Below are 23,221 nucleotides of genomic sequence, written 5' to 3' on the forward strand. Positions count from 1 at the left end.
CTCCTGGACCCCCGCTGGACCACCAGGGACGTTTGGCAGGTCTTGGGGGGGTCAGGAGGGTGGGGGGTTGCGGTAAATTAAGTCGGCAAGTCTTGGGGGGGGTCAGGAGGGGGGGGGGTTGCGGTAAATTAAGTCGGCAGGTCTTGGGGGGTCAGGAGGGTGGGGGGTTGCGGTAAACTAAGTCGGCAGGTCTTGGGGAGGTCAGGAGGGTGGGGGGTTGCAGTAAACTAAGTCGGCAGGTCTTGGGGGAGTCAGGGGGGGGGGGGTTGTTAGATTTTTGTTTGTTTTTTTTTATATTCGCTCCATAAGACGCACATACATTTTCCCCCCACTTTTGGGGGAAAAAAAGTGCGTCTTATGGAGTGAAAAATACGGTATATATATATACATTTGGCCTGGTAGTTCCCTTCTTTCTCCTTTTTCCTTCCAGCTTAGTGAAAAGCTCTCTTTTAGTAAACTCTCTCACTGTTTTAGTTAGATTATTGCAGTGATGGTCCTGAGGCCAGGAGCCATGCACTGGGGCTCTTTCTGGAACTCTGTATCATGGGCTTTAATTCGGGCCATGAGATGTCAGTCTTAACCATGACCATGATTCCTTCCCCCTTCCCAGGGCTGTGAACACTGCCACTGCAGTATCCCCAGCCTGAGCCAATCCAGGGTTTTTTGGTTTTTTTTGCTCCCTGGGTCAGTTGGGGACTGGAGATGCTGTAAGACAGCGTTCACAGCCTCATAGGTGGGGGAGAAGTTGTAGTTATTAATTAAATGTGACATCTGATTGCTGGATTTTAGGGTCCATAATTGCAGGGTTCCAGAACAAGCCCTGTGCATGGCCCCCAGCCAAGGACTGTACTAAAGTGAGTCCAAAGGGGGCATAAGATAAGGGGAAAAAAATCCTCTGATAGCTCCAAATGAAGGCTCAGAGCATCATAGCCCATCAGAGCTAATTCCAATTGAGCTAGAAGTCGAAAAGGACAGAAAGAAAGTTGCTGGGTAGAAATAAAGATGCATAACTTAAATTCTGAAGTGTTTCCTGTGTTTTTTTCCTTTTCTTTATAGATTGATGCATACATTGTGGTAAGTAAATACAGAATTATTAAGTACAGCTCATTTTTAAATATATAATATATATTCATGCTATAGAATGGAAGCAGAGCAGTAACTTAGTATACTTTTGTAGTATGTCATTATTTGTAAATATAATACATATAACCAGGCTTTCAGTTAACCCTAATTTTAGAACTGAGGCTTAAACTCTAAAATTGTGTTTAAAAAAAAAAAAGACTGGTGAAATTATTTTGACATTCTGAAAGAGAAATATTTACATGTTTTGAATACATAGTAGCTCTGTCTTCCAGAAGTCACTAGTTAATGATCTGCTACATACAGTAAGAATGTAAGCTGCAGAATTTGACCCTGAAACCCACTTTAGTGGAATGTAGCAGCTCTGTGATGGAAACTGTGTAGGGAACCTGACTCACAAGACTGTGTACTTTTATTTTTCTGCCTTATTTTGCCTGAAGTTTAAATCCAGCCCTTAAAAATAAAACGAATAAAAGATTTTAAAATTGAATTGGGACGTTTTCACTCTTCCCTTCCCTTCCCTTTATTATGGGAATCCAACTGGGAAACCTATGGTGCCATTCACAGTTGTGAGAGGAAATGCTTTGTCTGCGCGAGTAGCAGCCAGTCAGTGATGGAGACTCTGGGTCAATCAAAAGCCAGGTATATTAGCAAGAATGAGTTCAGGTTAATCCCTATATAGAGGTCTCCTTGTCTGTAATGTTTTTGTACGATGTCCAAATGTGACTAAAATGTTTTTATGACTTTTATGTGTACTGCGCTTCGTTATACACTATGGGGCAGATCTTCAAAGCCCTAAGTGCGCTGGGCCTATTTTCAAAAGGCCCAGTGGTGCGCGTAAAGCCCCGGGACGCGTGTAAGTCCCGGGGCTTGAAAAAAGGGGTGGGGCAGGGGCAGGGCGGTCAGGAATGGGGCAGGGGTGGAGCCTCCAGGTACTCGGTGCCTGGAGGGCTCGGCGCGCGCAAGGTGCACTATTGTGCACCCCCTTGCGCCCACCGACCCCGGATTTTATAACATGTGAGCGGCTGCACGTGCATGTTACAAAATCGGGCGTACATTTGTGAGCGCCGGGTTGCGTGCACAAATGTACGCCCGCGCGTAAGTATTAATATCCGGCCCAGAGTACACTGCTTTGGTTAGATTTCATAGTTTTAAAAAGTGGTCTATAAATGTAAATAAATTTAAATTAAATGGTAAGGTAGTACAAAGATGGACACTGATTGGCTGAGAATCTCCATGTGTGTTATGGCATAACTGTAGGTTTGCTTGTAACTGATTTTTAGGATCCTAGTGGCTCCAGGATGATCCAGTGGAATAACCTGAAGCCACTTTGCTGTGGTAAGTCTTAAAACTTTTAATTTCTAAATCTATACCAATCAGGTTTTATGCTGTTTGTAAGACAAATAAAGACCTTTTCTTTTGAATGGCTGAAGTGTAGTTCACCCTTATCTTGCCTGTACACAAAGTAATATAATCTCCTCCTCTGACAAATACATGGAAAAAGTAAAGGACAAAATATATTGAAGTGGCCTTTGTAATATTACACAGAGATAATGGCAGAGCCAATTAATCTGGCTTTTACCTTCTATATTCCACAGAAATGGCTCTTACCAAAGTCTCCAGTGACTTTGTCCAAAGGCCTTTACGCGATCCTCATCCTGCTTGACCTATCTGAAGCTTTTAACACTGTTGATCACCTTCTACTCCTTGATATGCTGTACTCAATTAGAACAGAGTCCTGAAATCCATCTTGGTTTTCTTCTTGCTTCTCCCATTATACTTTTACTGTACCTCTCCCCTTTGGGACTGATTTTTAAAAGCATTTACATGCTTAAAACTGGGTTTTACACGTGCAAATGCACTTTACCCATGTAAGTAGGCTTTTGAAAATTGCTACAATATATGCCATTGAATTATCTATAGGTTTTACCTGCATAAAGTCTACTTACGTGGGTGAGTAGCTTTTGAAATTTGCTATGAAAGTATATCAAATTTACGAGTGTAACTCCTTTGTACGACAGGGAGTAGAGATAGGGCTCTATTTTGTTGTGATGTTGTTTTGCTATGATAATGCTCTTTTATGATATATATTTTGTGAATTTTATTGTATTTGATATTTGTGTGTTTTATGTTGTAAGCCACATTGGAACCCTTTTGAAGCAGGTTGATATATAAATGTGGAAATGAAAAATTATATGCTCTGGTGATTCTTCCTCCATCGCTATTCTGCTATCGGTTTGTGTGCCTCAAGGCTCTGTCCTGGGCCTTCTTATCTTTTATCTCTACATTTATTTCTTTGGTGCTCTGATCTCCTCCCACTATTTTCAGTACTAAATTTATGCTGAGGACTTCCAGAACTACCTTTGTAAACCATTGATTTCACCAAGAATGCAGTACCAAACCTCAGCCTGCTTCTGTGACATCACTGCTTGGATGTCCCACCACCGCCTTAAACTTAACATGGCCAAGACAGAACTTCTTGGCTTTTCTCCCAAACCCACTACTCTTCTTTCCTCTCTTTCTGACTCTGTGGATGGCATACTTATCCTCCCAGTCCCCTTAGCCTGTAATTTGGATCATCTTTTGGATATGTGTCGAGGGAGATAGAGGCATCAAATACTGCTAAAGTATGTCACTTTTTTTCCTCTATAATATCACTAAAATCCATCTCTTCCATTCTGAGCAAGTGCCAAAATGCTCATCCATGCTCTTATTACCTTCCACTTAGACTACTGCAACTTGCTGTTCGTGGACCTCCTACTAAACCATTTTTCTCCACTGCAATCTATTAAACATTCAGCTGCATAATTTATCTTCTTTCAACATTGCTATGACCATATAACCCCTCTTCTCAAGTTGCTACATTGGCTTGCCAGCCACTTCCACATGCAGTTCAAATTTCTCTTGCTTACCGACAAATGCATTCACTCTGCAGCTTTTCAATACCTATCTTAACTTCTCTCTCCCTACACTCTTCATTGTTAATTCCACTCATCGGACAAGTTACTCTTTTCTGTCCCCTTCTCTTCCACCACTAATTTCCAGCTGTGAGCTTTCTACCTGTTATACCGAACGCCTGCAATAGACTTCTTGAGCCAGTGCCTCATGCTCTCTCTCTGGCCATTTTGAAATCCAATTAAAACATTCACCTTTCTGAGTCTACTTTTAAATCCTAACCACTTCTCTACAATAATACACTTTCCATAGACTCTTGTTTGTCATTATTGTAAGCTCCATGGAGCAGGATTGTCTCCTATGAGTATTTGTACAGTGCTGCGTATGTGTCATAGCGCTTTAGAAATAAGTAGCAGTAGATTCTGAGGGCAATTTGAAAAACAGTGGTATGTGTGGAAATGGGGTTTTGAAAACTGCCTACCTTATCTGTGTGTAAAAGTATATGCATAATGCCAGTATGCACTTACTTTTGCATGCTAAGAATGGCGTCATTCCTTGGGAGTGGAATCTGGGCGGGGTTAGCACTTACGCATATATGCAAACCTGTAATGTTGCTGGAAAAGTACCTGCACAAAGAACAGATGCAGATCTGGTGTATACTTTATCCATCTCAATTTTCAAAGGGAATTTTTTTCCTTTCAAAACTGTCATAATGTCGATGAGTAAAAGGTACCCGCAGACTTTACACAGTTTAAAGGTTGCTCTTCATGTCCCTTACGCTTACCAAGAAATGCTTATTTATGCTTTCTTTTTTATGTTGATGCATTGTGAGTTTTTAGGATGATAGTTTCCTATTTGATACTTTATTTTATGGGTTTTTTTTCTTGTTATGTTTTATGATGTGATTTTTGTAATGCATTATTTATTGATGACTACCTTGAGCATTTTTTCGGCAGGTGGTTAATAACTCGTGTCTTTCTTCATAAGATGTACAACTTAGTTAATTCAGTTGTATATTGTTAGCTGTTAACTTTTAACTTTTTTAACTGACCTTTGGTTTTTGAAAGCATAAATGAACACCCTTTGCATTTTAAATGCCTTACTAGAGATCTCTCTCCCCTCATTTCAGGTATAGTAAATATGAGTTTCCCATTGTCTGACCAACCAGTTTTTGGTGAATGGTTTATCTTTGCTGAATTACAAGGCCATGCATACAACAAATCCTTTGAAGTTCAGAAATATGGTGAGTCGGGAGATGCTGGAGGATGCTTAGGGAATTCACCTTCACAAGGTGTCAAAGAAACAAATATAATAGCTGGGTTTCAAAAAGGTATTATACAAGTCTGTGGAAGATGGATTAGTCATGGGCTATTTAATATAGCTAGGGATGACATCTTGGGTTTAAAGCACACATAAAGTATCTGACTGGTGTAGTGTGTCAGCAGATAGAAAATTCTATTTTTGTACACTTCCTCAATGCACCTGCTACTTCCCACTGTTAGAATGCTGGGCTAGATGGAGTTCTGGTTTGACTCGGTGTGGTGGTCATTATATTTTTTGGTAGCCTGTATACAAAGTTATTTCAAACCACAATGCCTCTTGGAAATGCAATTCAAATACCATTCCTTGTATTTACCCAGATCAGCCCAGATTGCTGGGTTTTGCCTCCCTTCCAGCAGATGGAGACAGAGAAAAACTTGAAGGGCACTCCTGTAAGTACGGTGTGCCACCTGCAGCCCCCTTCAGTATTTCTCTGTCTTCAGCAGATGAAGGTGGCAGAACCTGCGGTTCTGGTTGCTTGAGTCTATAAAAAAACAAACAAACAAACAAAAAAAAACCCCCATAGTCTGTTCAAGAATCCTTAATTTGTTGGCTAAAACAAAGTTTTTGTAGATTAAAAAAAAAAAGAAACAGCCGATGCTACGTTCTGTAATCGCCTCCATGAGATGCAGGGAATTTCTGGCATCATTCGATTTGATGGAAGCGTACCTGCACATTGCAATTTGGGAGGACCATCAGCGGTATCTCCGGTTCATGATCCTTGGCAAGCATTACCAATTTCAGGCCCTTCCCTTCGGACTGGCTACCGCCTCCTGCACCTTTACCAAGGTGATAGTGGTTTGGCGGTGGCTCTCCTACGAGAGGGGATCCTGGTCCATTTCTACTTGGATGATTGGCTCATTCGAGCAAAGTCAGAGGAGCTCTGCGAGGCGGCAGTTGCCAAGGTAGTGCAGACTCTTCAGTCCTTGGGGTGGATAATCAATTCGGCCAAGAGCCAGTTGTCCCCTGCCCAGGTCCTGGATTTTTTGGGGGCCAGGTTCGATACACAGATCGGGAAAATCTTCCTTATGTAGGAATGGATAGATGAGCTCATGTCTCAGGTTCGGGGTCTATTGTCCCTACCAGTTCCCGAGGTGTGGGACTACTTGCAAGTGCTTGGTTCTATGGCATCTACTCTGGAGTTGGTCCCATGGGCTTTTGCCCATATGAGGCCATTGCAGAGGGCTTTGCTCTTACAGTGGGATCCCAAATCAGAGGAGTTTTAGGTTCCCTTACTGCTCCAGGAGCCGGCCAGGCCCAGTCTAGCTTGGTGGTTGATCCCCAAACACTTGTCTTGGGGAGTGGATCTGGAGGTCCCTCAGTGGATCATTGTGATGACAGATGCCAGTCTTTCCGGTTGAGGGGCAGTTTACGAGTCTCAGGTGGCACAAGGCCAATGGACTCAGCAGGAGTCAGAGAGAACTCTCACCAACCGACGATGAACCAGAAGTTCCTGCCTCTGGTTCATTGTTGGTCGGTGAGACTTCTCTCTGACAACACAATAACAGTGGCATACAACACCCAGCAAGGAGTAACAAAGAGCCGTCCTGTGGCTATGGAAGCAGACGAGCTCATGGCCTGGGCAGAGGTAAATCTGCTCAGGATAGCAGCTTCTCACATAGCCAGGGTCGACAACATTCAAGCGGATTTTCTGAGCCATCAGAGATTGGATCCCGGAGAGTGGGAGCTGTCCGATTAGGCGTTTGAGTTGATCACTCATCGGTGGGGGATTCCCCATTTTGGATTTACTGGTGACTCGGGGGAATGCCAAGACGCCATGCTTCTTCAGTTGCAGAAGGGAGTACAGTGTGGAAGGAGTGGATGCCCTTGTCCTTCCATGGCCTTGCAACATTCTGCTCTACGCATTCCCTCCTTGGCCTCTGGAAGGCAAGGTCGTGAGAAGAATAGAGGCCCATCTGGGGATGGTGGTGCTGGTGGCTCCAGAATGGCCACGGAGGCCGTGCTTCGCAGATCTCCTCAACCTTGCAGTGGATGGCCCGCTCTATCTGGGTCAACTTCTGAATCTCCTGCGGCAGGGTCCAGTATTTTTTGACCAGGTGGATCGCTTTTGTCTAGCAGCTTGGCTTATGAGAGGTGGCAGTTGAGAAAGAAGGGTTATCCGGATTCGGTGATTTCCACTCTTTTGCGGGCTCGCAAAATGTCCACCTCTCTTACGTATGTTCGAATCTGGAAAGTTTTGACTCTTGGTGTAGTAGGTCGAAAGTTTCCCCTAGGCGGCCTCAATAGCCCACATTCTAACCTTCTTGCAAGAAGGTTTGGCGAAGGGGCTTGCTTTCAGTTCTCTAAGGGTTCAAATGGCGGCGTTAGGCTGTTTGCGGCTCATCCAGATGTGGTACGTTTCCTTTGAGGTGCTAAGCACTTGAATCCGCCATATCGGGCTGTTTGTCCATCCTGGAGTTTGAATTTGGTCCTTCGGACGTTGTGTGAACCTCCTTTTGAACTGCTCAAGTGCGTTACTCTGAAGGACCTTACGCTCAAAATGGTGATTTTGGTGGCTATCTGCTTAGCTTGGAGAGTTTCTGAGATTCAGGCTCTATCTTGTCGCAAACCTTTTCTTAGGTTTTGGCGTTTCTCTCAGAACCGTGCCATCCTTTTCTTCCTAAGGTTGTATCGGCTTTTCACGTGAACCAGTCCGTTGAGTTGCCTGCATTTCCGGATTTGGATCAGAATTTTTCGCATGCACATGAATTGAACCTTTTGGATGTCAGGTGGGCACTGCTGCATTACTTGGAGGTCACTAATGATTTTCGCCTGTCGGATTATCTTTTTGTCTTGTGGAGTGGTCCGAAGACAGGGCATAAAGCTTCCAAGGCTACCATTGCCCGGTGGTTGAAGGATGCTATTGCTTCAGTGTACCTATGTCATGGGCGAGCAGTTCCAGACGGTCTTAAGGCTCATTCACTTTGTTCTCAGGCTGCGTCATGGGCAGAAAGTAAGTTGATTCCCCCCAGGAGATCTGTAGGGCAGTGACTTGGAAATCTTTGCATACCTTTGCTTGGCATTACCGCTTGGATGTTGGGGCTCCAGCTTCCAAGAGTTTTGGTAGCAGTGAGCTTCGAGTGGGGCTTTCTAGGTCCCACCCCATGTAAGGCGGCTTGGGTACATCCGAGCAGTCTGGGCTGATCCGGGTACATATAGGGAAAGGAAAATTGGTTCTTACCTGCTAATTTTTGTTCCTGTAGTACCACGGATGAGCCCATGGATCTGCTCAAGAGTTTTCTTCTTTTATTGTCACGCTATTTAGCAGGATGAAGATTTTGCAAGTGGTCCGATTGTTGTGCATAGACTATTTTCTTACATTTGGTTTGACCATTTAAATTTTGGATTCCTGTTACCAGTTTGATTTCTGCTTTGATATTGTTTATACTGAAGGGGGCTGCAAGTGGCACACTGTACTTACAGGGGTGCCCTTCAAGATTTTCTCTGACTCCATCTGATGGAAGGGAGGCATAACCCAGCAGTCTGGGCTGATCTGTGGTATTACTGGAACGAAAATTAGCAGGTAAGAACCAATTTTCCTTTGTTAAAATGTATTTTTCATGCCAGAAAAAACATTATCTGATAACTATGACTGAGGCATATTTCTGAACCCTATATCAGTCATGTAGGGTTGACAAGAATGATGAGTGTACCTGTGAAAGGTTTTATTGTAGTTCTAAAGCTTTTTGTTCTTGATTTTTGCAGTTTAATAAGAAATTGCACTTTTAAACAGAGAATGTTAGAGCCATGTGGCCTGTTTCATTTTACACTTCCCTGAATAGCCACTACTTGCTGCTGCCAGAGGTGGGATACTGAGCATGATGGACCTTTGCTGTGGCCCATTGTGACAGCTGTTACAACTTGAGGGTCCTTGGACCTACATGAATCACGAAAGCTTTTTGCTCATTCTGTGTCTGTGAGGCAGGGTGGACTGAGAGAAGGGGAATGCTTAGTGAATCAGGACCTAGTTGTTGCTTTAAGTCAGTGTCTCGCCAGCGTAGCCACCTAGTTTATAATATGCCATTCCATTATGGATGTTAGTAGTCCATTTTTGCCAAATTTTTATCCCTCTAGAATTTAGATCCACACTCTGAAGAAACAAACAAACATAAAAAAGTTTGTGTCTGAATTCTCTTTCTAAAAAACAGCAGCCAGGGGCAGGTTAATAAGTTATTTTGTTCATAGTACAAATGCTTGTTGCATTTAGTGCAACCTTTTCTGTTCCTTTCTTCATAATAATCCTTGAGGAGAACAAACTGAATCTCCTTTTTCCGTTTTTTTTTTTCATAACATGTTTGTGGAACCACCCTTCTCCCCTGCCTTGCCTGGAAAGTATCTAAAAAACAAATTTGATTCTTTAAGAAATCCAGAACATCACCCAAATTTGCTTATACTTAAGCTTTATGAAGTCAATATTCAAACCTGTAAGTTTAAGTAACTAACAGGGACATTCATCAGAATGCATTAGGGCATTAACGCCCATGATAACGCCATAACGTATGTGTTATTTTTCGCATTGGGCCATGCATATGCAAATTCCAAAAATGTAGTCAAAGGGGAGGAGTTTGGGTGGGGTTTATGAAAATGAGGGCTGATTAACATTATGATAGCATAACACATGCTATTGCCGGAAATAACTACACCTTTTTTCCTGGCATTAAGCTGTGCGATATGCCCAAAATGAAATTTGTGAATCCAAAGAGAGAGAGAGAGAGCGCCTCTGAGGATGGCACCATAATAAGCAGCTATTTATGCTACCATAGGAGGCCCACCTAGTAACACAAGGTGAGGTTTGTGTAGGGGTTAGGGCTCACTTTTACATGCAGAGTGAGACATACGAACAGAACAGTGCACTCTTGATGAGATTTGTACAGTGTTCTCTCAACCTAGCTTGATGTTACCCAGGTAGAGAGTCCATCAAGCTAGGTTGAGAGAACATTGTACAAATCTCATCGTTGTGTGAGTTTCCTCACCCCGAAGGACATCAGATCTTCACAAGAGTGTACTGTTCTGTTCGTACGTCTCACTCTGCATGTAAAAGTGGCCCCTAACCCCTACACTACTACCTAAACCTCATCTTGAGTTACTAGGTAGGTCTCCTATGGTAGCATAAATAGCTAAGTAGATAGTCTCTCTTTCTCTCTCCATCCACTCCTTTTCCTATTGCATGCATTATTTAGTGCAGTTTGATAAATCTAGGCCTAGGTTATGAGGTATATTCAGCAGCATAGCTAAGCCGCAGTATGAGGCAGATTTTCAAAGCCTTACACACGTAAATCCAGGAGGATTTACGCGCGCTGGGCCTATTTTCAAAAAGCTCTGGGGCTTGAAAAAGTGGGTGTGGCAGTCTGGGGGCGTGGCCGGAGTCTCCAGGCACTGCAGCCATTTGCCGCTGTGCCTGGGATTGCAGGCCGGCCATCGGCTGGCATACGCAACTTGCGCCTGCCCAAGGCAGGCGTAACTCGGTAAGATACATTTTTTAGGGGGGTTTAGCTTAGGGCTGGGGGGGGCGGGAGAGTTAAGGGAAGGGAAGGTGGGGTGGGGGGGTAGGGAAGTTCCCTTCGAGGCCGCTCCGATTTCAGAGCGGCCTGTGAGGGAACAGGGGAAGGCAGTGCGGCTTGGTGCACGCAAGGTACACAATTGTGCACCCCCTTGTGTGCGCCGACCCCTGATTTTATAACATGCGTGTTGCTGCGCGCACATGTTATAAAATCGGGCGTACATTTGTGTGTGCTGGCTTGCGCGCACAAATGTATACCTGCATGTATGTTTTAAAATCTGCCCCTAAATGTGTGCTATTGAGCAGGTCTAAAGTTAGCTGCATAACTTATGCGGCTAAGAATCTATGAGGTCAATATTCAGCCGTGGAGCAGCTAGTTAAATTAGCTGGATATAGCTACCTGGCTAACTTAACGGGGATATTCAGCTGTGCAGCCGCACCACTGAATATATCCAATTATCTTAAAGTTAACCGCATAAGTATATTCAGTTAATTTTAGGACAGCCCTATGGTGAAACCAGAGTTAGCTGGATTGGCATAACTTATGTGGCTAACACAGGCCCGCCCCCCATACTGCCCCCGACTTATGCGGTTAAATTATATGGCTTTAAATATAGCTAGCTATCCATTTAGATGGTTAACTTTTCATTATCTGTCAAAATGGCTTTAGAATATCGACCTTTATATCAGTTAAGTCGCATAACTTATACGGCTAACTTGCTCCACCCAGAACTGCCCTCTACATGCCCACAAGTTATGCAGCTAACTTTTTAGCCATATAAGGGACTTATGCTGCTAAGCAACAGCTTTTAAATGTAGGTATATATTTAGTGGCTGCTACTAAGCCATATAAATCCCTCTTTTTCGGCTAAATCACACTGAATACATTTTGAAATTTAACCTCTGTGTTTAGGTTACTTTTTTTTTGACCATATGAAGTTTGTTGAAATGCTCCATTTCTCAGCCTTGATTTTAGTTTGAGCTGGAAGTACAAAGGTGCAGGAGGAAGCTGTAGGGTCCAAATAAAAAGTGCAGTTTCTTAGTATGTTCCTTTGTTAAGTTTTAATAATCTTTCTCTCTCACCATTGCAGTTTTACCAAAGTTTGAGCTGATAATTGACCCCCCGCCATATATTCGAGATCTCAGTACTTGTGAAAAGGGAACAGTACATGCCAGGTACCAAGAGCAGATTGCATTATGACACAAAGAATGTGCAAGTGAATGATAACATTAGTAATTACTAGTTTAACCATCTCCAACTCTTCCCTACCTCCCCCTCCTTCTCCTGCATCCTCCCTCCATCCTCCAGAGACCCCACCTGAGCTTCCGGCAGCTGTTCCTTTTTTTTTTTTTTTTTCAGCTGGTTGGGCATGAGCCACCCAACTCAGTGCTCCAGGCACCACTTTCAGTTCAACATGCGAAAGTCTTCACAGAGCAATGCTGGATGAAACACACATACAGAGAAATGCAGCTGCCTTTTAATATATGGAGATAGCCTTTGTTATTTGTCATGCGAACAGGTTCCCAACATGAACTACAGTTTAATGTTCAGAAACATACATTTAATTTAATCTTTACACTTGTATCCCACTATTGGTCATGTAGGGCCACCCAAAGCAGCTGACAACATATTAAAAAAATAATATATGGTTACAAATAAAATTAGAGTATATTAAAAATACAATTTGTAAACACACATTAAGCAAAAATAATAAAAAAAATAATACATTTAGCCATCTCTGGGGCAGATATCCTCTTGGCAGCTTATGTCTGACACGTGAGCTTTTTTTTTTTTTTTTTGTAACTTATTTTTATTGAGTTTTGAACATAGAAATCCAAAATGTAAAATGTACAAGCAACCCACAATAACAGGTCTGTTACAATAACGACAGACAACGCAATGACACTTGTAGCAATGACATAGGATTCTGTAAACCACATGTAGTCAAGAAGCGCCAGCATATCAATAAAGCAAAAGGTTCTAGGTGTGCGGGTTCCAATCTCAAATACTAAATCAACCGATATCATAAAAGAACAAGGCAGACATAATGGGGAAGAATCAGTAGCACACACTTTGGCATTCAAGATAAACAGTTATAAACAGATTAACAGTTCCAACTAATCCCCAATCCCCCCTCCCCTTCCCCTTCCCATCCCCCCCCCACCCCTGGAACTTGTGTGAGGGATAAGCCATAGTACTGGACTAACACAGCAAATACCTGGATGAGGTACGAAAATGCCCATGGGTGTGAGTCTAGCTATGAGTGCGAATTACTCCACTGAATGATTCCAAGTGCCCACAAAGACCGTTCCCCATCTAGTACCTAATCAGGGTATTATGTTAGGCTTAAGATATAGCTCCAACGGCTTCCAAATATTACCCATAATTTTCTGTCTGTGTTCAGTAGCTGTTTGGGCACAGGTATACTCCAGAGTGAATAGCTTGATCAACAACCTGAACCATAAGTCATGTTGAGGAGGATCTGCGGAAATCCAACAAGCTAAAATGGCCTTTTTCCCAGTCAGGCTTACTCTACGTAAAAATTGCAGCTCATACTTTCCTAGTCCCACAGTGGAAGTCTGCATCAGCCCAAAGAGCCAGAGATTAGGGTCTGCAGGGAGCTCCATGGAGAGCAAAGAACTGCAGGTACCAATAAGTTCCGTCCAAAACAAAGAAATAGCATTACACGACCAAAATTGATGGGTAAAGGTGCCCGTCATTACATTACACTTGGGGCACTTGGCAGAGGACGTAATGTGGGCCAAAAAAGCCCTGTCAGACGCCATATAATACCGTCTCAAAAATTTAAATTGGATCTCCCGATACAGCACATTCGCTGACCATTCCGGGATCTTCTCAAAGCATGATAAAAACTCCTGACTGGTAAGAGTGAATTCAGGCCACTGCACCCATTGTTGCCAGATTTTGGTGGCTACATCACTCTGAAGATGTAACAGTAGGGCCTGATTGAAAGTCGCAATCGTGAACTTTTGCGGTTTGTGAATAGAGACTACTTTGTGAACCACCCAGAAATGAGGCGTAATCAGCGAGGTCATTTTATGCGTATTACAAAAATCACGCAATTGCCTATAGGCAAAATGGTCTGAAGGCGCCAGGTCGAATAATTGTTGCAAGTCCGAGAAGGGATGAAACTGATCCCCCTCAGAAGAAAAACACTGATACAACCAGGTTAATCCCTTCTCCCTCCATCTGTGAAAGACGGAAGTAGACATCGCTGGAGGAAAAAGTGGGTTACCACAGATCGTTAGGAAAGGTGTAAGTGACGGGGAAAATTTCGCCTGAACGCATAGATACGCCCAGGCCTTCCGACTTGCCCAAATCAGCGGTTGCGTTAGTAACCCCGCAGGCATTTGGGCTCTAGAGAGTTGGAGTAGGGGGTTTAAGGACTGCTGTTGCCACCAAGAACAAAGGAGTGCAAGGGGAGTGTATTGTGACGTATTACCCAGAATATCTTTCACATATCTGAGAAGGCACGCTAGATTATATCTACGTAAATTAGGACATCCCATACCTCCTTTTTTGGGGGGCTGAAATAGAATCGTTAAGGATAAACGAGCTTTACGTCCATTCCAAATGAATTTCCGAAATAGAGCATTTACCCCCCTACAATCCCTCCCCGTCAGCCAGATCGGGGTCATTTGTAGGACGTAAAGCCATCTGGGGAGAATCATCATTTTGAGTAATTGTATTCTTCCAGAGATAGACAAGGGTAAACCTTGCCATTTCCTCAATAAAAACGATGTAGCCTCTAAAAGTGGTTCCACATTCAATCTATGGAAATCCCGCACATCGGACGGTATCTGAATACCAAGATATTTCATATGTGTAGTTACCCATTTAAGAGGAAAAGGGCCTCGCCACATAGGCTTCACTCTACCCCCAACATCCAGAGCTTCCGATTTATCCTTGTTAATACGGAGGCCAGCAAATTCCCCATACTGCTCCAGGATACCCAACAAAGGAGTTATGGACCGCTGTGGTTCCGTAAGGTATATTAATATATCGTCCGCAAAAGCAGCGATAGAGAATGTTTGATGGACTGTGCCATAACCCGGTATGGAGGGAGAACCCGCTATTTTCCTAAGTAAGGGATCAATAGCCAAAATGTACAAAAGGGGTGATAGGGGGCAGCCCTGTCGCACCCCTCGTTGTATAAGTACCTCTCCTGACTTACCACCGTTAGCCGTTATGTGCGATTTGGGCTGAGCATACAACATATGAAGATAGGTCAGAAAGTGTCCCTCGAATCCGTATCTCCGTAATACAGAGAATAAATATGGCCAAGACACTCGATCGAATGCTTTTTCCGAGTCTAGACCAATCACTAAGGCTGGGGAACACTGCGAGAGGGAGGAGCTCATAGCTGAAAGCAATTTAAGAATGTGCTTACAGGCTGGTCTGTTTTTAACAAATCCCACCTGATATTCTGAGATTAATTGCGGGAGTATCACGTTAAGTCTGTTGGCTAAGAGCTTGGCAAGTAACTTTAAATCACAGTTCAGCAGTGAGATAGGGCGGTAAGACGCCGGAAGTAGCGGATCTTTACCGGATTTGGGAAGAACCGTTATATATGCCGTATTGAAAAATGAGGGGAATGCCCCCTTATGGACTGCATCATTAAAAAAATCAGTCAAATGGTTGGCAACATGATGTTGTAGGAGCTTGTAAAAATCAAAAGAAAAGCCGTCAGGACCTGGCGCCTTCCCCAGTTTACTAGTTGAGATGGCAGCTAAAACCTCCAGGGGTATTATAGGTCGGTTAAGGAACGATATCTGAGATTTAGTTAGATTCGGTAACTTAAGATTCACAAAGAATGCTTCTTCTTCTTCTCTGCCTCCTTCTACGTCATCTGTGTATAATTGTTCATAGAACTTACGAAAAACCTCACAGATTTCAGCTCGGGAGGAGACCCTAGTGCCCCCCTCAGTACGCATGGCAGGAATAAAGGTCTTCCCTCTATGAGCTCTAACCAAATTGGCAAGATGTTTCCCCGCTTTGTTACCAAACTTAAAAAAGTTCCTTTCCGCTACTTGAAAGGCCCTTTGTGCCCTCTGATGTAGAACACAGTTCAGATCCCTCAAGACAGCGAAATACGCCCTCTGAGAAGTAGGAGACGGGTGGGAGGCAAACTCCTGTTTTAGCTTACCCAATTTACCTTCCAATTCCAGAATAGTTTTGTTAAGATTTTTCGTTCTAGCCGCTACGAAGGAAATAATTTCACCCCGTATAACGGCTTTAGCTGTTTCCCAAAACAGTTGCGGATTCGAGGTATGTTGGCTATTGTGATTGACAAACTCTTCCCATTTGTTTTGCAAAAAAGTTTTGAAGTGCAAGTCAGAGCGAAGAAAGCCAGGAAATCTCCACAGCCTTTCTCTACTGTCCCGAGCGTGAAAATGTATATCCACCCAAATTATTGCGTGGTCAGACACCCCCTGTAAGCCAATCACAGCATCAGAAACAAAATGTAGCCCTTCTTTCGGTATCAGGATATAATCTATACGTGATAGGGAGGCATGCACCCTAGAAATGTGGGTAAAATCTTTTTCTGTGGGATGTAACGTCCGCCATATGTCCAGTAAAGAGAACTCAGAACATAAGAATGGGACCCCCTTACCCTCCCTGTTAGGGAGCAAGGCACTCGAAGGCGTCTTGTCTATGCAAGGATCCGCTGGTAGGTTGAAATCCCCCGTCACAATTAAATAACCCTTGGCGTGTTCTACCAGCTGTTCCAATACAAAAATGAAAAAGGGGTGAGAGTAGGCATTAGGAGCGTAGAGAGTGCAGATAGTCACTTCTTGACCATTAAGATGGCCTGACACCAAGAGAAATCTACCTTCCTCATCTCGCACCGTGTTAGAGACAGTAAAAGAAGCAGCTTTATTTACTAAAATAGCTACTCCCCCTTTCTTCCCTTTAGCCTGAGTGTAATAGCAATCACCCACCCAATCCCTTTTGAGTTTACTGCTTTCTAGTGCAGAGAGATGGGTTTCCTGCAAACAAGCGACCGTCGGTTTATGGGATTTAAGTTGTTTGAGGATTTTATAGCGTTTAACCGGTGATCCCAGACCATTGACATTCCAAGATATTATTCGGGTGTTATCAGCCATGAGAAAAATAAGGACCCATTGTAAGATAAGGTAAGAATCGTACCACAGTGATTAATGCTATGACTCTACCCTCCACCGAATAAAAAGACAATGTGAATTCCCCACGTGCCCTCTTCCAGTTGAAAGACACCAACCCAAATCCAAATCCCCCGTACGCACTCACTCTGTGTCTAACGCCCCATCGGGAACACTCACACTCCTTAGCAACCCATACGCATCCCAAATATTCCACACACACAAGTTCTCTTCCCTTCCCCACCCCTCTTACCCTCCCCACTACCCCAATTATAGTACCCCTCCCCCCCCACCCCATTAGAAACCAAAACCAAACAGTTCCAAACGCAACAGAATCTGCCTCGACCCTCTCCTGTAGGGTCGAAACCAGTCTCTCAATGAACTCCCCGTATATAGGGGAAGAGATCACGTCGACATGTGTTCAGGTGCCTCTTTCCTGCCCCCCTCCCCCAAGAGAGGCAAGTAAAAAGAACAAACATAGCTCTTTCAACAGAAGGACTGTGGTGACCCCGCCGCATTATGATCAAAAGTACACATGTGCGGACATCTCAGCAGTACCAATGAGGCGCCCTGAACTACTCCTCTCTAATGGTCAGCCAGGGATAAGTCCCCCGGTTGATAGCACCACCCGATAGTCAGCGTGATCTTGCGCCAGCCACGCCGAGAAGGTCCATAGCCCCCTGAAGGGAGCAGTCTCTGCGCAACGAAATATCGTACCAGGCAGGGCATAGAAAAACCATCGAAAAGTTAACCCAGGGGAGCAGGGCAGAGGAAAAGAGTCCCAAAGTCAAGTGAAAAAAGCAACTTAGCTGCAGGGTCCCCACGGATCCTCGTCGAGCATGTCTCTGTGAAACCAAAATGGCTGCCGTACCGTTCCATTCAGATATGTAGGGTCATCTTCATAAACTTCTGCGCTTCCTCCGGTGATTCAAAAAAAGAAATTTGATTGTCGTGCCAAACTTTCAGGCGGGCGGGAAATTGCAAGGCGAACCGAACTTGCTTTTCAAAGAGAGTTGTGCAGATGGGGGAGAAGCCCCGTCTCAACCCGGAAACCTTCGCCGAATAATCCTGGAACAAACGAATCTTCTTTCCGTCATAGGCCAAGTCCGGGACTTTGCGATAAGCCTGGAGAAGGACTTGCTTATGGGCAAAGTTTAGAACTTTAAAGATAACCATCCTCGGCCTGGTTTCTCCCTCCTTACGCTGGCCCAGCCGGTGTGCTCTTTCCACTCGGAAGACATTATTTAGCTCCGGCACGTGAAGAGCCTCCGGGATCCAGCTCTCCAAAAAGGTTCCCAAGTTTCCTTCCACTAAAGATTCCGGTAAGCCCATCACCCGTATGTTAGATCTCCGTGCTCGGTTCTCAAGATCGTCTAATTTAGAAGCGTGCGCATCGACCAGTTTCTCCAGGGCCATGATTTTACCCGTCAATGCTAACGTATCATCCTCCACAAGGCTTACCCGACCTTCAAGTCTGTCCAAACGCGGACTTAACTCATCTAGGACCGATTTCACATCCGCGATTTGTGTAGATATGACCCCCAACTTAGAGTCCAAAGCTTCCATGAGGATGACCCTGAAATTTTCGGTCAGATCAGGATCCTGGCCTTTCTGCCCCGCAGATCCTGGGGTCGCCGCCATCTTAGGATCCCCAGCACTTGCCTTGTCCTTATCTCTTCGCACGGATCTGATCGGCATGGCTGTTGGCGAGCGGTTCATGTAATTGGTGATCGACATGTAAAAGGTCAGCAATGTAGATTGAGCTCTTTGGGGAGGGCTTTCGTGCCGGATTACTTGCAGATTATCAAAAAAAATGGATCGAGGCACCCGGAGCTCTCCTGCACACGTCCACCTTCGCTCACCACATCACGTGATCTCCACACGTGAGCTTTTAAATAGGATAAGGGAACAGAAACAATGTTAATATTACTATTATTATTATTATTATCATCCATTTACAGTTAGGTAAACTGAAAACAAAGGAAAATAATGTGACATGCCCGAGGTCAAATTTATGTCATCCCCAGGTTTCTTCTGTTTCATACATTGCTTTACTGCTGTGTACCCCCTTCACGCCATTCTATCTCTAGGTGAAAGGTTAGAATATTATTTTTTTTAATAATCGCCATATTTACTAACTTTTTCTCCATGGATTGTGCTGTCCGTTTGAGTGTTCACAAAGCTGAAGATGAAACACCTATAATCTTTAGAATGAAAAGCAGTCTGGTACTAGTTTTCATGCATCCAAGAAAAAATATTTGCCCCATAGACATAAAATGAAAAAAAAAAAAAAAAAAAAAAAAAAAAAAAAAAAAAAAAAAAAAAAAAAGCTTGGGGGAGGAGGCAGGAACAATAATCCAAATTCCTGTGGGACTTAAATCGTACCTGTGGTTTTGCAAGCTAACTTTCAAAGGTAAACTGCCCATAACAGTTCCCTTTTAAAAGTACAGGCAGCTGGGAGAATAGCAAGTATTCAACACCCGTGTACTTTTTGCTTTCAAAATTAAATCCCCACATGCACTCACCCTCCCTCGCCCTAACCTTGCCCCTCCCCTTTTTTTTTTTCCAGCAGGTAAAGTACCTACACTGTGACCAGCACAGGTTCTTTTACCTGCAGTGGTATTTCTGTGAGTAAAATGATGTTTACCCATGGAAGTGACTTTGAAAATTGCCATCTCCTAGGTACCTAAATCTAGGTGAAAGAATTGCAAGATTTAAGCTCCCAAATTTACAAACAATTTTCAGCTGAAAACTTAGGTGCTTAAGTTCAACTTGAAATTTTGTTTCTTAACGGAGCTGAGCCCCACACACCAAGCCGTGTTGTCCGTGAAGCTGCAGTAATATTTGCAGGGAACTTAAACTGATTAAAAAATCTCTAACAGAAATGTTCTTAAATGAACAAACAATCCAGCCAGACAAACACAACGGAATCTAGGCCTTGTTATTAGGGGCTCTTGATCCCTGACGGGCCGTTACAGTAAAGTCCACGGGAGAGCGGAAGAACGCCCGCTCTCCCGGCACACGCACCGGCCCTTTGCCGGTGCGCGCAATTCTCTATTTAAATTAGGTGACGCAGTAGATCCGGGTAAAAGGAGGCGCTAGGGACACTAGCGCGTCCCTAGCGCCTCCTTTTTGACAGGAGCAGCGGCTGTCAGCGGGTTTGACAGCTGACGCTCAATTTTGCCGGCGTCGGTTCTTGAGCCCACTGACAGCCACGGGCTTGGAAACCGGACGCCGGCAAAATTGAGCGTCCGGTTTTCAGCCAGACAGCCGCGGGCCGAATTCAAATTTATTTTTTTTTTACTTTTCGGGACCTCCTACTTAATATCGCTATGATATTAAGTCGGAGGGTGCACAGAAAAGCAGTTTTTACTGCTTTTCTGTGCACTTTCCTGGCGCTGGAAGAAATTAGCGGGCTCAAGAACCGACGCCGGCAAAATTGAGCCTCGGCTGTCAAACCCGCTGACAGCCGCCCTCCTGTCAAAAATGTGCGGCTTGGCTGCACATTTTACTTTCTGTATCCCACGCTCATATCTAATAGGGCCCTCAACATGCATTTGCATGTTGAGGGCCCTATTACACTGTACTGTATCGGCCTGTGAGTTTGAACTTTCGTCCAGGGTGTAGAAGCTAAATATAGGCATATGTTTTCACAATTCAAGTGTTTAGCTGTTAAAAAAAAAAAAGGGTGTTCCCAGGAGAATGTAAGGTGATTGGAGGGGAAAACTGTGCATATCTTTTGATTTTCAAAAGGTATCCATCTTGCTTATGTTCATAGACTTGCATTGTCCTTGGAGGTGGTGCAAATCTATGCGTGAACCTTTTGCGTCCCCCTAGCCTCGCTGGAACTGGTGATACCCTCTCAGTCCTCCTCTTGTAGAAAGAAACCTGGTAGTACAGTGACTCTGACCTTCCTTATCCTCCTCCCCCTCCATCTCGTTACAAGACCTCGGCTGGTCTTCTGGGATCCCCCTTCAATCCCACCCCCGACCCCTCCTTTACACTTTGAAGATGAACACAGAAAAGTGTTGTGGGCAAAAGGGAAAGCCTAATTTGTAAGGGGAGGAGGGGGGAAGAATGCAAAGGTAAGAGCAGACTGGAAGAGACCCGGCAGGAGGTAAGGGGTGGAAGCCCACTCCTTAATTTCTCCCCTGGGCCCCTGTATGGTGAGATCATCCTTAGTCACGATGCATTTCACCTGGGCTGGATTTAACTGTGCTAAACGTAGCCGTGTGCTCCAGTGAGGTAGCCTTATGCTGTGAAAAACAGCCCAGGCTTTACTATCCTGATGTCCTGGGAGAAAGATAAAGTCAGCCTACTGTAATAAAGAGGGATGCTTTGTTTTCCGTCGTCACTCAGCCTTTAGTGGTCTGAGACTCGGGCCCAGGCAATAAATTAGCGTAGAAAGCGGGCACTGAACAGTTAGCGCCCGCTTTCTTAATGTGCCCCAGGCACCCCCAAGGGGGCGCCATGCAATATTTAAATTAGGGGGTCGCTAACGAGAACCCGATCGGTTTTCGTGACTCGGCCATCCACCGGTAAGGAAAACCGACGTCGAGGGTTCAGGAAATGAACGCTTGTCAGTCGAGCGTCCGTTTCCTGAACCAGACTTATTTTTTTTTTAAACTTTGTTTCTTGAATTTTTCATCCTACTTAATATCACAATGATATTAAGTAGGAGGCAGTACAGAAACGCCATTTTTTCTGCTTTTCTGTACTTGTTTTAGATGCGCTCAGCTATTAACACCTGCTCCAGGCAGGCATTAATAGATGACAGTTAAATGTGCGTCCGAGATGCACATTTTTTTTCCGCATTGAGAGTGAATGCTCGGCTGAGCGCACTGTGTTGCATCGGCCCTGCTGTGTGTAAGCTATGTATCCTGTCAGCAGTGTACTGTAATTGTTTAGTGCTGAATGTGCTTCTTTCTCTCTTTCTCTTGTTTTCTTTAGCTTCTGATTCTGCCTTTTTTCCAGATACACATTTGGGAAACCAGTGATTGGGAGGTTAACCATCAATATGACGGTTAATGGTGTTGGATACTACAGGCATGAATTTGGTCATCCACTCCTGAAAACTATGGAGGTCAGAAGAACCTTAAAAGCAGCTGTACAAGCTAAGTTGCTCAAAATATCAGTGTGCCTGATTCTTGACATTGTGACATCTTTATTTGGTCTTATTCTTAGGGCTCAAGTTTTTCTCCTAAAATATGTGATTGTATTTATTTTCACACTCTTTTGGAATAACACGTATGCATCTTAGGTTATGACCACATTCCTTGTTTTTAAATATCTTCTTCTGAGTCATCTTATCTGTCCATACTGTACTTATATTGTATGTATATTGGTGCTCCTGAGATTTACAGTGTTGGGGAACACCTTAGTAGGAGGCACTATTCAAAATCTTTAAATGCTAATATCTCCTCAGGAATGAAATGAATAGTTTTCACATGCGTAGGGTCTGTACGAGCTTCCTTGCACTGTCCTGCCAGTGTGCCCCAGAGCAGGGATTGCCATCTCTGGTCCTGCAGTGCCACAAGGTGAATATGCATGAGATGTATCTGCATGTAATGGAGGTAGCGAATGTAAATATACTTCATACAGAAAACCAGAACACTTTGTGAAACTCCAGGACCCAGACTTGCCAACCCCTGCCCTAGAGTAATTCAATCTCTTTGTCCATGCAATTCAAAGCTGCCCACTAGTGCCAGCATGTGATAATGGTGTTTAGTTGTGTAGGCACCTTTCACTGAAAACTGGACTGAGATGCACCTACTTATCTCATGTTTTGACATCTGTTGTTTGCCTATAGCATAGGCCCTTGTGTCTATTAATAAAATGTCAGCCCTACAAGGAGGCTGTACGTTCTGCATTCTGCACAGTATTTCATAAGAGTGCATAGCAAATTGTAATACCCTTTTTTGTGTCAGTTAAAAGTTTTACTGCAAAGTTATTATTTACAAAATAGTTGCATTCAAAAACTCTAGCAATAGTTTCTACCTCATGTAAACAGACTTTCAGATAAACTTTCTATATAGTAAAACAAAAGGTTACCATTCTGTTAAACTTTATTTTTGTATGATGACCTTCAATCGAACTTTACTTATGATACATTTTTAAATATAATTTCAAACATGCAAGGCTCATCTAATATTTAGCATTTCTTTAACCTTATTTAAAGATCAATTTCTAAATACCGAAACAAAGGGATCCATATTCCACATACAGTAAGAGATCTCCTCTTCCTCCTCCTATATTAGTACAAATTCTCCCCCTCCCAAAGGT

General features: G+C 43.8%; 1 protein-coding gene across 2 annotated transcripts in view; it reads left to right on the forward strand.

The window, feature by feature from the left end:
* CPAMD8 (C3 and PZP like alpha-2-macroglobulin domain containing 8) overlaps positions 1-23,221 on the forward strand; it is a 510,164-nt gene that overhangs the window by 103,390 nt on the left and 383,553 nt on the right. For both annotated transcript variants that reach the window (XM_029614183.1, XM_029614185.1), the window contains exons 6-10: positions 1,057-1,074; positions 2,364-2,418; positions 5,105-5,218; positions 11,887-11,971; positions 21,914-22,022. In XM_029614183.1, coding sequence (XP_029470043.1) covers positions 1,057-1,074; positions 2,364-2,418; positions 5,105-5,218; positions 11,887-11,971; positions 21,914-22,022 — 381 coding nt within the window. The remainder of the gene's footprint in view (positions 1-1,056; positions 1,075-2,363; positions 2,419-5,104; positions 5,219-11,886; positions 11,972-21,913; positions 22,023-23,221) is intronic.

The sequence above is a fragment of the Rhinatrema bivittatum genome, chromosome 8, assembly GCF_901001135.1.
Source record: "Rhinatrema bivittatum chromosome 8, aRhiBiv1.1, whole genome shotgun sequence".
In the NCBI taxonomy this organism is placed as follows: domain Eukaryota; kingdom Metazoa; phylum Chordata; class Amphibia; order Gymnophiona; family Rhinatrematidae; genus Rhinatrema; species Rhinatrema bivittatum.